The sequence below is a fragment of the Sinocyclocheilus grahami genome, unplaced genomic scaffold (assembly GCF_001515645.1).
Source record: "Sinocyclocheilus grahami isolate Dianchi unplaced genomic scaffold, SAMN03320097.WGS_v1.1 scaffold2517.1, whole genome shotgun sequence".
NCBI classification, from domain to species: Eukaryota; Metazoa; Chordata; class Actinopteri; order Cypriniformes; family Cyprinidae; genus Sinocyclocheilus; species Sinocyclocheilus grahami.
The window spans coordinates 6,254-22,118 of record NW_015507696.1 but is presented as its reverse complement, the minus strand read 5'-3'; the positions used below and the strand labels follow the sequence as shown (position 1 = coordinate 22,118).

General features: G+C 34.7%; 2 protein-coding genes across 6 annotated transcripts in view; both read left to right on the top strand.

Moving 5' to 3' along the window:
* Window positions 1-235: 235 nt before the first annotated feature.
* On the top strand, window positions 236-8,252 carry LOC107575226 (cathepsin Z-like). Its single transcript, XM_016261630.1, has 4 exons — window positions 236-278; window positions 6,740-6,890; window positions 7,581-7,746; window positions 8,021-8,252. Exons 1-4 carry the CDS (start codon window positions 236-238, stop codon window positions 8,132-8,134), a joined length of 474 nt encoding a protein of 157 aa, XP_016117116.1. The 3' UTR covers window positions 8,135-8,252.
* Window positions 8,253-8,311: 59 nt separating this feature from the next.
* The window catches only part of LOC107575227 (protein ABHD8-like), a 10,999-nt gene continuing 3,445 nt past the window's right edge, over window positions 8,312-15,865 (top strand). The window contains exons 1-2 of one of the 5 annotated variants that reach the window (XM_016261632.1): window positions 8,312-8,683; window positions 13,123-13,259. The gene's annotated coding sequence lies outside the window, so the exon portion shown is untranslated. Of the gene's footprint in view, window positions 8,684-12,993; window positions 13,034-13,122; window positions 13,260-14,674; window positions 14,736-15,865 lie in introns of those variants that run through there. The other 4 variants (XM_016261634.1, XM_016261631.1, XM_016261635.1 and 1 more) reach the window with 4 other exon arrangements.

Sequence of the window (15,865 nt, the reverse complement as noted above, 5' to 3'; positions counted from 1 at the left end):
ACTCAGATTTATACATGATGTGGCCGGATTTGCTCACGTTAATCATTATAAGTGACCTGCATTAAAACATAATTTTCAACTAACATATATTTCACGAGTTCACGCTTACATATAATTAGCTGAAGTATGGTAATGCATATTTGGCGTGCTGTCCGGGGAAGGGCTCCGAGCTCGGGAATGGCCCGAGCCTAGAGTAGCCCCCCGCATAAGTGTAGTATGAACTCAAAGTGAGGAGATGGGGCAGAGGAGGGATGCTGATAAACCATCAATGGATAGAGGTAAGTCAGCTGTATTTATATCATGGTGTTGATTAACTTGGGTGTGCTCCACCTGTGTTAATTAGGCTAAGTATCTGACGTGCTCCTTCCGAACCTTGTTAATAAAACATCATTAAATGTGAAATGTGTAGTATAAAAAATATGTGCCATTAAATAAATAAATGAATATGTGGGACTGAACCTTAAAAACACAGAAAAATCAATAAGCCATCATTTTTCAAAAGTGCAAAAGTCTGAGAGTATAGAATTTCTCATTTAAACCTGAAAGGAAGCATCAAATATAAACAAATTATATATATATATAATAAAACAAGAAGAAACAGCTTTCAATAGACTGTGTTCTGTTTCTACAGCAGGTATTCACTAATCAAATGTCACTGATTAAAATATGTGAATTAGTCAAAAGAAGCAGTAAAATAAAGAAATTACTTGAATTAATAATGACTTTCAGGTTTATGAAGACTTTAAAAGACCCAAAGCTGGACAGAAATGAATAAGTAACAGATAAGTGGGCTAGCTAACAACTGAAACTCCCGTTTGGACAAAAAAAAGTTATTATTAAAAAACGTACATTTTAAAACCGTCATAAAAATTGGCTCAAATTATTCATACATCATAAATTGATTGTATCGATCATAATAACATCAGACAAAGTGTTAGTTGCTTTAAAATAACCATCTTTCTTTTGGTTGCTTTTCTCTTAAAACAATTTTTTTAACACTGTACTAACCATCCATGTTGTTTTATAACCAAAGGTCTAGTAAAGAAGCTTTTGTTTGCAGCTAGTCTGCTTCCCTGATCTTCAGCAGAGATCTTCAACAACTATTAAAGCCCTGCTGTTCCCTTCACATGCAGGTTAGCAGTGGATATGTGATCTAATGCTGCAGGTGAGGCATCAATAATACATTTGTCTGACATTGTGTTTGTTCATTAATGATGTTGATTATAGGAGATCTGAGAGCAGGTCTCTCATGCTCTTTAAAAACTGCACATCAACTCTGGGCGTCAGGATGGCATCAAAATTTTAACACAAAGCACTTACACCGGATCAAACTTCCTGGATGTTTAATTCCTTGGCTCTCATAAGTAGCTAATAATAGAATAATGTCTATAATCCTTATACTTAGTGGTCTGCATGCACATATATTAGCCCTCACATATACACACAGATGCAGACAATTAGAGATGAAATATTAAGCATAAATATTTAAACCCAGGAGTACCTTCATGCTGAAGATGAAGCAAACATCAACAAGCTGCTTTTACAATTTTAAACATGCTTTCTGTGGAAAATCCTCACTGACAGTGTTCAGGAAACCGGCTCTACAAACTCCAGACACCCTTACTGTAGGAAGAATGAAGAAAAACACTGAATTCAATCACTTTTTAGTTCAGATAGAATCATAATCGTGTGTATTGGCAAATATAAAAGTGTTTACCTGAAAAGGGTCTTCTTGTTCAAATCATATGAACTGTACGGAAACAAATTAAATCCATTTTTGATACAAGTCATCGACAACTTATTCAGAAATGTTACATTATTCAAATAAAAATACAGTAAAATGCAGTCATATTTTGAAATATTATTACAATTGAATATAACTGCTTTCTATTTTTGAATATATGTTAAAACGTAATTTATTCTTGTGATACAAAGCTGAATATTTTTCAGCATCATTTCTCCAGTCTTCAGTGTCACATGATCCTTCAGAAATCATTCTAATATGCTGATTTACTAGCACAAGAAACATTTCTGAACAGTTGTGCTGCTGAATATTTTTGTGGAAACTGTGATTCTTTGATGAATAGAACGTTCAAAAGAACAGCATTTATTTGAAATAGAAATCTATGTAACATTATAAATGTCTTTACTGTCACTTTTGATGAATTTAATGCTTCCTTGCTAAATAAAAGGATTAATTTATTTAAACAAAAAATACTTAGTGTAGTGTACATGAATCAAAGCTTCATAAAAGTTCCAAAAATGTTAACTTATATTATGCACTGATATACTAAACCGACATTTTGATCTCCAGAGAATTCAACAAACCAGTTTGACAAAACGTCTCTCCTCCTTCAAAGTCATTTCAGTAAAGCAAAGGATCAACAATCACGCCTAAGTGGCTTGCAGCTAATCAATACTGAGCGAAAGGAAGCGATTGATCAATATCTATAGTTTTTACGATTGTTCTTTGAGGGTGGAGACTCCATGACGAACAGATGTCAGGAAACATTCACTTTCTATCAATAATTCATCAGAGAGAACGAGTTAAACCAAAAGAAATGTCTTTTCTGATGCCGGTCCAACCCAGAACATGGGTGGAGATAATCTCTAATATCCACCAACATTTCAATTATGCAGAAACATAAACGTGATTGATTACGCAGGTCTCGTTAAATGCCCAGCAAACGTTTGGTTGATTGTCCATCAGAAAACCAAACTGCATGCTGATTGATGTTTTGATCATAAAACGACGCCAGGGGATATTACGCTCTTTTGCTTAGCATCGACCAATTTTCTACAGTCACAGGAATATATAATAAAACTGCAGTATTGGTGACTGGCATAGATCCACGTGCAGAGCATCTGACTTACAACATCAATTAAGAACCATAGAAGCTTAAGAATTTGCCTGAATCACAGCTGATTTAGAACTAGATGAATTTGAAATGAAATTACAGTTAGGCTTCTAGATATCAGTGCAAAACAAGTAATGATAGTAGTGTTTGCTAAGGCAAAGTCTCATAGACACTTGGTATGAGTTCTTTTGATTTGGGCCTTTAAATACCCTTGCAACTGCCTAGCAACATCAGAACAGTGTTATTATAGTTAACATTAAGCATAACCTAGCTGCCATGTTTTGGACAAGCTGTAAATGGGACAACGCAGAAAGGGCAAGACCAATATATAACGAATTGCAATAGTCTAACTGAGTGGATCATTATTTCCTAGTCTTTATTAGAAAGAAAATGTTTTATTTTAGTGATAGAACTCAGGTGATAAAAGCTATACCCTTTATCACCAGCACTGATCTGCTTATTGAAAAGTAGTAGTAATTTGAAAATCACTCTCAGACCCCTCACATGATCTTTTACATTCGACCACAGAGGACCTAACTGAGCAGCCAGGCCAGGTAAGATAAGATATGCTATATTTCTGGAAAAATAAGGCTCAGGGGAAGCATGTGCAATGAAATTAAAAGGGGCCTAAAATTGACCCTTGGGGGACACCAAACTCTAATTGAGCTGCAGTAGAGGGAAAAGTCCCCCAAATTTACAGAGAAACCATTCTTTAAAAGAAAAACCAATGGAGGGCAGTTTCTTATGGTCAATTGCGTTGAATCGGGCTCTGAGATCTTTTAAAACAAAGACGACAGGGGAATCTGAATCCATGGACAGTAAGATATAATCAGTAGGATAATAATGCAGATTCAGTGCTATGCAAATGTCTGAAACCAGACTGAAAATGTATGCAAGATGTTTAAGTGTTAATACAAAACTAAAATCATAAAAAAGTAAACACCCCAGCAATGACCCTATAGTAACCACATAGCAGCACACAGAACAGGGTTATTATAGTTAGCTAGAAGCATAAAAGAAACATTTTCATTACCTGAAATAAACATTAACTGAAATAAAATTAAATATTAACATTTTATTTCAGCTAGTTGCTAAAGCAACATTTCTTATTTTCATTTCTTTTAGCTTGATGTACTAAAATGACTAAAACTAACATTTTAATTGATAAAATGAAAAACTATACAGACATAAAAAAAACATAAAAATCACAAAAAACAACAAAATGAAAACTAACTAAAATGAAAATGAAAACGGAAAATATAAAAACATAAAAATATTAATAAATACTATAAAAGTATGGCAACAATACTGAAATATCCCTGACTCTGAACATATGACATTCTAGGATCCTGACAGCAAGATTTACACACTTCATGTTAAAGAAAATGAGCTGGTAAAAACACCACAACTGGGAATATTACTAATGGATTCCTCTGTGCTGGAATGAGTGTATGGTCAACCAATCAAAGCATGTTATCTGCAACAGTGATGTCACATGACCCTGTTTCTTCAGTGCTCTTATGTAATCGCGCAGCTTTACATTAGGCGTGGTGTTCCAGGTATCACTTTCTTCAGAACATCCTCATCCTCATCCTCATTAGAGCTCTAAAACATTGATGATAACCTCTTAACAACCAACCACCATCTACCTTTAAAGCTCTGCATTATTAACGACTCTTTAGCCATCTATACAGTTAGAATTAGTGTTTGAGAGCCGACTGACACTTTTAAGTTTCAAAGTTTGTTTGTCACGTGTCCAATAGGGAAGACAAATGTTCGTATCTATGAGATATAGCGTTACTGTGAATAAGAGAAAGATAGATACACAAACATTAGATAATGCATTGAGAAATATACAGAAATTATGTACAAAATGATATGACTGCAAAAAATCATTCACAAAAAGTCAGCTGTGGTTGTCAGAAAAATCACTGTGGTCACAACATTTCAGGCATTATGGGATAACAGGTTAAGTAGTGCCTGTATAGATTTCATACCGGTATATATAATTAATTAATGTAATGTTAATATACCTGAACTACTAAAATTTGCTCTAAATATAATCATTTAATGATAAACACCATAATAATGCATGTACTAAAATAGAAAAGCACATGATTTGATGAAAAAAAGATGTTCTGGAAATGTCAGACTCATAACTTTACTTACATACATACATACATAAACATAAAATACAGGCACTCTCTTGGCAAAAAAAATATTTTCACAGTAAATTTAGGTCATTTCTACTTTTAACTTCTTTAACCCTAATTTTGACATTACCTTACCATGCATGTATTGTCTTGAAGTGAACATTTATTTTTTATTTTTTTAGCATTAAACAATATTTTAATTATTACTTACATCATTTATATCTATACTATTAACTTATAAACCTATTTGACATTTTTAAAAGTACATTTATTGTCTCGTTAAATAAAAAATGTAATATAATTGAATTTAAAAAAAAATATTTGACTAATATATTATAGTATAAATATAACTAGTATATTTATACTATTAACTATAAACTGAACTTTGACATTATCTTACCATGCATATACTGTCTTGTTAAACTGAAAATGTATGAGATATAAATGCGCATTTCTAAGAAAAAGAAAAAAGCCAGAAATGTGAGATACAAACTTGTAAAATCTTAATAAAACAGAATTGTGAGATACAAACGTGCAATTCTGAGAAAACAAGTGAATGTGAGATACTGTATAAACTCACAATTGTGAGAAAAAAGTAAGAGTTAAGAATTATTACAAGATGTAAACTCAAGAGTTTACAACAGTTTATATCTTGGAAAAAAGCACTGTGAGATATACACTCAGATTTGCGAGAATAAACGTCAGAAATGTACGGAGTATGGCATGCAGGAAAAAAATAGTAGAACGATTTAGCAAATCAAGGGAAGGAAATAGTAATCGTGTGCACGTTTTAGTACAGCGAGGGAACGAATGAGTAAATCGTGCTCATGGTTTATTTATTTTTTCTTGCTTGTCATGTGCGGGGCTCTGTAGAAATGTGACAAATGCGGGGGGTGGGTTTATCTCATGGCAGAAACAGGCTTTCATAAAAATGTCATATGAGTTGCCTATTAAAGGAATTTTTTATCATTTCAAAATGCAAATGTGAAATTATTGCAACTTGCATTAAAACATTTGTCCAAGTAACAACAAAATAATAATTGCACTAATCATGCACTAATTTCTCCTGTATTTTATGCACACTGTAACAGTGAAGTTCACTGCAACTTCTAGTGGATTTAAATATTATGTCTGTATAAACTCACAATTGTGAGAAAAAAGTAAGAGTTAAGAATTATTACAAGATGTAAACTCAAGAGTTTACAACAGTTTATATTTTGGAAAAAAGCACTGTGAGATATACACTCAGATTTGCGAGAATAAACGTCAGAAATGTACGGAGTATGGCATGCAGGAAAAAATAGTAGAACGATTTAGCAAATCAAGGGAAGGAAATAGTAATCGTGTGCACATTTTAGTACAGCGAGGGAACGAATGAGTAAATCGTGCTCATGGTTTATTTATTTTTTCTTGCTTGTCATGTGCGGGGCTCTGTAGAAATGTGACAAATGCGGGGGGTGGGTTTATCTCATGGCAGAAACAGGCTTTCATAAAAATGTCATATGAGTTGCCTATTAAAGGAATTTTTTATCATTACAAAATGCAAATGTGAAATTATTGCAACTTGCATTAAAACATTTGTCCAAGTAACAACAAAATAATAATTGCACTAATCATGCACTAATTTCTCCTGTATATTATGCACACTGTAACAGTGAAGTTCACTGCAAGTTGTAGTGGATTTAAATATTATGTCTTTTTTTTTCTCCTCTGACCTTTTTTCTGCAGAATGTGACTCATTTAATCAGTGTGGCACATGCTCGTTCTTCGGTTCCTGCTCTATAATTAAAAACTACACCGTGTGGAACGTTGGAGACTATGGAGACGTCTCAGGACGAGATCGCATGAAGGCTGAGATCTACAAAAATGGGCCAATCAGGCAGGTTCTACAGCCCATATTTTGAGTTAAATATAAATTAAAATAGTAAGCTACAACTCTTGGGCCTCAATGGCAGAAAAATCCATATGATGCAATTTTGATAAAAGTATTTGGCTATAGTTCATTAACAGTGCAGGGTTATTATAGTTAACTAAAACTAAAACCATAAAAACAGTTGCTTGACATAAAATAAACTTTAAATTAAGTATATTAAAAAAAATACATTACATTTATTTTGTTTTGTTAAGTTGGCAAGGCAATATTTAGCATTTTCATTTAGTTTAACAATGAGCTAAAATAAATAAAACTGAAAAAAAAAAACGTATATAGACAAAAAAAACTGATTTATGAATAAAAACTATTTAAAAATATTAATAAAAACTATAATAGTATCTCAGTGATACTACAATAACACCAGTTTACAGTTGGTGCATTAATTCAATTCAAGCTATTTTTGATGCACTGTAAAAAAATTAGATTTTAACAGTATTGTGAATTTAAGTTAAGTCTGTAAAACCTAAAATGTTGCTACCATATTTTTTACGGTGAAGTTCTGGCAACCACAGCTACCGGTATTTTACCGTAAATGTCACAGATTTTTTTTTTACAGTGTGGGCTTTAATCAAATATCAGCTTGATTTTGTCTTTGCCGCTGTGTCAGAACAGTTTCTTTGTTTCTCTGTGTTGTAGCTGTGCAATAATGGCCACTAAAGGCCTGGAGGCGTATGATGGAGGGGTTTTTGCTGAATTTCACATTCTGTCTATGCCGAATCACATCATCTCAGTGGCAGGCTGGGGCGTCACAGAGGACGGGACCGAATTCTGGATCGTCAGAAACTCCTGGGGCGAGTTCTGGGTTAGTAGAGTTACAGCGGCCTTCAAAAGGGCTTTGGTCTGACCTGTTCAGCTTTACAATAACCACATGAGACCTGTGGATTTAAGAAAAAAAGCACTGAAGAAATTAAACGCATTAAAGAAAAAAAAATGTACCTTGAAAATGAAAATTATGTCATTTACTCACCCTCACTTGGTGTGTTTCAACTTTCAGAAACCTTTACTCTCTGGTGGAAATGTGTATGCTCTTGTATTGTAAGTCGCTGTGACTAAACTGTTTGTCTTGTGTTTTATAGGGAGAGTCAGGCTGGGCCAGGATTGTCACCAGTGCCTATAAGAGAGGGAAAGGAAACTGGTACAATCTCGCCATCGAGCACTACTGTGCATACGGAGACCCGATCGTTACATAGATCAGGAGGAGCCAGTTCCTCACATAGAATTGACTCAGTCTTGGAATTGACCTGGGATCAGACCTTACAGAGCACAGAGAGACTGTTTATAACTGCTAAGAAATCGAATCTAATTGTTCTGGGTTACATCTCCTGTCAGGCTAACAGAACACGAACCAAGCCATGGTTCTTGGCTACAGGAGAAAACAAGGGCACTGTGCTGGATAATTACCCCGCCGTGAGGATGCCGAGAGGCGCAGCCCTCCTCTGCCTTTCACCGCGGCTCAACTCTGGATCGCTTTTAATAAGATGCATCACTTGATCTCTGCACCTGAATGCGCTTGCTTTAATTTGATTTCAAATGGCGTAAATCTAGATTAGATTGATGATGCCAGCCATATCTCATCTGCTCTGCAGAATCCGATTAAATGACATTAGCGGGTTGAATTGACAGATTAGCGGTATTATAATTGCTTTCATTGTTTTGTGAGATTATAAATGATCTTTCAAATATTGGTGCATCATTTATTGCGCTTGCAAATCCGATTCGTCTCGCAGGCATCGATCCAGGTAAGAATCATATTTCAAAAGCATACTAATATCCATATGCATAATGTAAGGTTGCATACTAGTTGACTGTCTCTGTGATGCAGTATGTAGTATGCAGTGTGTTTTGCAAACCTGCATCTCTGCTACATGCGTTGCGCAGCAACCAATCAATCAATGCCATTGATGTGTTCAGAAGTGTTACAGTGTTTCTTATGATGAAACCATGGCAACCTGCTCTATGGGATGCAAGAAGACCACCATATTAACAGTGATTGCTAAAATCTAAGGCTTAATTAGGCACTGTTATTGCACTGATGCATTGCAGTGCATCACATATTAAAACGCCATGCATCCAAATGACTTGCATTTAAGCATGATTCAATGACAGCACAGTTAAAGCCATGTGGAGTTGGTTGGGACTGTACATATTGTTCTTAATGTATAGGCTACTAAGCACCGTACTGTACAGCAGTCTGCCTACACACTCTAATTCTGCACTGCAGACTGAACGATGACACACCAAAACACACTCCCACTCGGCAATGCATGCAAGAGTTTGCTTTGGATTTCATGCACGAATAGAATTATTTCTTTATATGAAATACTTTGCCATCATCATGCAATAGCAAGACTAGGATCAAATCCATTAATAAGCTGTTATTCCAGTAATATGCAGTGTATATTCATAGTGTACGTCAAAGCATATCTGACTTTAATACACACTAGGAATAGCAAAAGAGAAAAATTATAATGGTTCAAATGGGGACAGAACAGCTTGATCATTGCAATAAGAGTTCCTGGTAAAAATGCAAATCTCTTCATAGATTTTTTCTCATTAAATCATTTAATATATTATTAAAAGGTACACTTAATCAGTGTGCTGAGTTTAATCAAACAGATTCTGAGTTATGGGCTTAATCTATAGATTGGGGGTTCGAAGTCTTGTAGCGTTGAGTGGGATTTTGTTTTAAAGGAACAGTTCACCCAGAAATGAAAATTTGCTGAAAATGTACTCGGCCTTAGACCATTAAATATGTAGATGAGTTTGTTTCATCATCAGAACAGATTTGGAGAAATGTATCACTTGCTCAGCAATGGATCCTCTGCAGTGAATGGGTGCCGTCAGAAAGTTCAGAGTCCAAACAGCTGATAAAAACATCACAATATATTCGCACCACTCCAGTCCATCAGTTAACGCCTCGTGAAGACAAAAGCTACATGTTTGTAAGAAACAAATCCATCAAGATGTTTTAACTTCAAACCATTGCATCCAGCTAAAATGCGAGTTTTCTATCCATAATATTGCTTCCTCCAGTGAAAAAGTAATCTTGTCTGAATCAGAAGAGAAATATGCAAAAACCAAGCACCGTTTCCAAGCGAAAGAGTCCAAAAACATTCTAAACAAATATGTGGCTGCGATTTTTATGCGAGAGACAACAGGAAATTGACTTTTTCACTGGAGGAAGTGTTGGATTATTAATTTTTGCCAGAAGCAACGGTTCGAAGTTGAATAAAAACATCTTAATGCTGAATTTGTTTCTTACAAACACAGTTTTTCACTTCATAAGACATTAACTGATGGAGTGCTGTGGATTACTTGTGGATTATTGTGATGTTTTTATCAGCTGTTTGGACTCTCATTCTGACGGCACCCATTCACTGCAGAGGATCCATTGCTGAGAAAGTGATGAAATTTCTCCAAATCTGTTCTGATGAAGAAACAAACTCATCCACATCTTGGATGACCTAAGGATGAGTACATTTAATTTTTTGGGCAAACAATTACTTCAATGCTTTTATTATTCCAGCTGCAAAATTAAAAATAAGTATACTAGTGTAGCACAGTGAAATAGAGAGGACATTTCCTCTCTCCGTGAATCGTTCTTTTGATTCTGTACTTGTCTCTCTCTCTGTGCATCTAATTAGCGTTCCTGTGGAGATGTGGTAAACAGCACCTGATGCAGGAGAATCATTAGCTAATTGGCAGCATCGATGTTCTCCTCCCCATCTGCAAATCACTCACTGTTGCATCGGATTTTAAACTTGCTATCAGTTTTTTCGAGCCGCCCTCGATTTAAAAAAATAATAATTCAGCAAATTATTAAAAAATCTGTCATCTGCTCACCCTCAAAACGCTTGCACTTCTTCTGTAGCTCCTCCACCTAGTCTTTTATGCCGTTGTCTGTTCCTCACACAAAGCTTCTGTACAACTGAGGACTGAGAAATCAAGATGAATTTTACTGCCATGCAGATTGTTTAGCTAATATTTGGACATTTTTAGATCACTGAAATCAACTGAAAAACCAACGTAAATTTCAGTTTTCAGATTTTCTAATCAATTATGTTGAGTAAAAACCATTTAGAATCGGCGACTGAATCATATGTCCCTGTGTTTGACCGACAGAAGTTCTCAGACATAAAACTGAGCTCTAACCTCATTGCATAATAGCTAGAGATTTACTATGGCAGAATCAGCCTGCGGCATTGGTTTTCCTGTAGGTGCTGAAGTCGACACTTTCACCGCTGCAGAAGCCGGGGCAATTGTATCGCTCTAGCAAAAACAGCAATTCCTAGAGGATTCCAGAAGGTCTTTATATTTGCAAGAAAGTCTTAAAATCATTTGATGAGACCCAAAAAACTATTACTGTAGATCTGAATATACAATGACCCCAAACACTTAAAAATGCCAGAATGTCATTGCATTAGATACAAAATATCAAAGAGTGCCTGTATGCATCTCAAATGCTGCTTCTCCAAACTAACTTTCATTTTCTTCATCATTTTAATCAAATGTTTTGGTGATTTTGTAGTGGACATATGAAGTCAGCTCTCCTCAATTTGAAATGAATAACACTTGCTTTGATATTTTGTTACATACATGACAATAACGTTCAGATATTTTAAGGAGACCACTGACCTCAATGACTAATAGCAGTTTGTTTATAATTAAAAGTGGTTGAATTTTGACATCAAGAAGCAGCACAAAACAGCAAGATAAGTTTTGCACCAGCTCTACATATGATTAATAATACATCATCGCTAAAAGTCTGAATAATGTATCGCCCCTCAAGATGAGTAATCTGAAAAATGGAGCAGGTGAAGGGCCAGTGAGGACAGAAGAGAAGAGTTAACGATGACTAATCCTGCTTCTGTTTGCTGGTGTCTCTGGCTGCAGGACAGGAAGCGTCGAGCTGCTGCGTCTGTCATTTCCTCGTCAAAGCTGCTGTCTGCTGACTGATAGGGCTGTGAAGGACAAGGAAAACATTTCTAGACAGAGCGTAGCGTAGATGACTGTGAATATTTTAGCAAGCACCACAGAAAAACAAATGCACTGAAAAAATTTGGGGTGGAAACTATTTTCTCTCAGAATTGCTAGTAAATTTCATAATTACAAAGAAGCATCACGTGACACATTTAATTAAACATGAGTTTTTTTTGTAAAACACTACATTAATACATTTACAAAAAAAGAAAACAAAGAAAGAAAAACATTTTAGTGTACAGTAATTGCAGACCTAGCCATCCAAATGTAGACTTAAATATGTTCTCAAACATTATTGTTTACATTTACATATTAAATTGCATTGCAATATGACAGCTACAATTTTTTTTTTATCTTTCTATGCAATTAGTGTTTACATTTGCATATTATATTGCAATATGAATGAAAATGTTTTTTGCACTAAAAAAATAGTTTTATATGCATAGTTTTATATAGACTTTATATGCATTTACATGTTTAAATAGCATTTTTACATTTACACATTGTTTACATTTGCATACAGTACTAAATTATATTGCAATATGATTTTTTTCACATTATCTTTCTGTGCATTTACATGTTTACATACTATGTTTACACTGACATTGTTTACATATTACATTGTATTGCAATATGACAGTTCTAGATGCACTGTATAAAATTATTTTTCAAACAGATTATTGGGAGTACTTTTTACGAGAAAACACTATTTCAGTCTATCAATTCAAGTTTAGTCAATGTGTTGCTTTATTTTTTTGTTTCATTTTCTTTTGCAACAGAAGATAAATATTTTAATTTGGATTATCTTTGCAGTGCTGCAGCTGATAATTGCACTCAATACAAAATAAAGCAATATATCAAAAGCATTTTCATTAGTGATCAGCGACTGTTTCTGGCCAGATTGTTATTTCTTGAGTCATGGTGCATGGAAATCGTGTTCATACTAATAATTCAGCGCAGGGTCTATGTACGTCATTTATCCAGGAGAGCTTCTGTCTGTTTTGATGTCTCATTGCCCTCGGAGTGACCATATTTAATCTAGCTGGCACAGAAATCGACCTCTGTAAACATTCACTAGCACTAACTGGATTCAGGAGCATCATATGTTAGTAAGAAGCAATCATAGCTATACAGATGCATTCATTTATATGCAGGTATCACTGTTGTCACGTTCTATACCGGCGGTTTTCTCCATTAGTACCCAAGGGAAGCACGCTGGAGGAGCCCAGGCTATTGAATCATCTTCACTACTAGGATGCCGTTGGCAAGATCCAGGCAACATGCAGCACACTCTGTTCCCACTGTAACTTGCTTTTACTGCGGTTATTTGCATGGGTGAGTGTGTGTGCATTTTAAGATTTCCCTAAATACTTACTTACATTGCGTCTCACACTCCTGGAGGAATTTATTTGATTGGAATTTACTCTCTTAGAGGAATAGTTCACCCGCAAAATGAAAATATGCTGAAAATGTACTCACCCTCAGACCATCCAAGATTTGTTTCTTCATACGAACAGATTTGGAGAAATGCAGCATTCCATCACTTGCTCACCAATGGATCATCTGCAGTGAATGGGTGCCGTCAGAATGAGAGTCCAAACAGCTGATAAAAACATCACAATAATCCACAATAAGTAATGTAAGTAATCCACAAGCTGCATGTTTGTAAGAAACAAATCCGTCAAGATGCTTAAACTTCAAATTCTGGCTAAAATCTATCCATAATATTGCTTTCTCCAGTGAAAAAGTCATTTCGTTTGAATCAGGAGAGAAATATGCACAGATTAAGCAAAGTTTACAAGCAAAAACAGTTCTAAACAAATATGTTGGCGGATTTTGATGTGAGGAGGAGAACAGGAGACAGACTTTTTCACTGGAGGAAGTGTTATTATGGATTATGAACTGTATTTTAGCTAGAAGCGATGTTTTGAAGTTAAAAAAATATATATCTTGATGGATTTGTTTCTTACAAACATGCAGCTTTTGGCTTCACATGATGTTAACTGATGGACTGGAGTGGATTACTTGTGGATTATTGTGATATTTTTATCAGCTGTTTAGACTCTCATTCTGACGGCACCCATTCACTGCAGAGGATCCATTGGTGAATGCAAGTGAATGCTACATTTCTCCAAATCTGATGAAGAAACAAACTCATCTACATCTTGAATGGACTGAGGGTGAGTAAATGTTAAAAATGAATGTGAATAACAGCTCAGATCATTTGGGAAAAAAATTATGAGAAACGTTTGACTTTGTTGAGATCTCTTCTGAAACTCTAGATGAGATGTGTGGGTCATTTTCCTACATCTGAGAAGTAGGAGACTCCTCCATTTTCTCTTCATTTAATCTCATTGCTGTCTAGGAGAAACAGAAGGCATTATTTTTGTAATTCTCTTTCCTGTGGGCTTCCATATCAAAAGTGTCTTTGTGCATGCAGGCTCTCTGGATCTTTCTCTGCAGTGTAGTTTGCATTGTTCATGGTGTCTTTGTGAAAGCCCTGCTGACAGCAGCTGTCATACTGTCGCTCGCAGGAACGGCAATGCAGCGCTTCTTTTGTGCAGATCCACACAAAGACCGGAGGGGGTTTGGCAATATCCACTGTAACGAAATTACACCGCATTAGTGCAACAGGCGCTAAAATGATGTTAGGAAGATTTAAACTGGGTGAAAGTTATTCAGCAGCAGAACAGCATGGACTGGTTTCCTCCTGATCCTGGACTAAGTGCAGAAACTTTAACGGAGAACATCGGTGGTAATGGATTGACCTGTGATTGGTGAATGGTCCCTTCGGTTTTAAAGAAAAAATGGGTGACCATTTTACTTCTGAGTGAAACAAGAAATTCAATGAGAAAAAAATAAGATGTAGATGCATTGATGTATCAACTGAACAAATGAACAAGTGTTTCTAAGAAAATCTAAAAGGACTTGTGATGTCAGACAAATAGTAATTAGAGAGTTATTAAAATTATTACATTTTGATTAAAGATTATGAAGACAAAGATTAATGATAACTGATAAATCAGTCAAAATAATACCAGGAGCCAGATTCACAAACATTGTGAGGAATAAAATGATTCTATTATTCTAATTTTATTAATACAATTATTATATTTTTGTCTAATTTTCTAACTTTAGAAAAAGGCTAAGTACTTTTTGTTTAACCAAAAAAAAATATATATATATAATAATAATATATATATATTTTTTTTTTTAACAAAGTCATACAAACCATTGAAAATAACCATTGAAAAATTAGGATAAATCCCAAAAGGTAAAATGTTTAAAGAATTTACTATTATATATATGTTTGTAATGAGCAGTAGCTACATTGCGCAAAAAATAAAAAAGATTTTCATACTTAGTATTTTTGTTTTGTTTGTCTTGTACAAATGCATCAGAGTTAAATGAGCTTATGCATAAAACCAGAAAAAAATCCTCTAATGAGGTTAGAAAAATAAACCTTAATTCAAAGGGAAACAAGATATTTTTTTCTTACCCTACTGGCAGATAATATTCTTGTTTTAAACAAAAACTCACCTAGACGTACAATACTTAATATCTTATGTAATTTTGCTTTTCAGTTAAATATGTTGATTTAAGAATGTTTAGATATTTGTGCTAGAAAACAAGATAAAAAACTGAGTAAGAAAATCATTTTTACAGTGTATTTACAATAACTATTTTTATTAAGAGAAAAAAACTGAAAGAAAGAAAATGTTTGAGAACTTAAAGGGGTCATATGATGCTGCTAAAAAGAACATTATTTTGTGTATTTGGTGTAATGAAATGTTTATGCGGTTTAAAGTTCAAAAAACATTATTTTCTGTACATTATTGTTTCTCCTCTATGCCCCGCCTTTCTGAAACGCGTCGATTTTTACAAAGCTCATCGGTCTGAAAAGCGAGGTGTGCTCTGATTGGCCAGCTATCCAGTGCGTT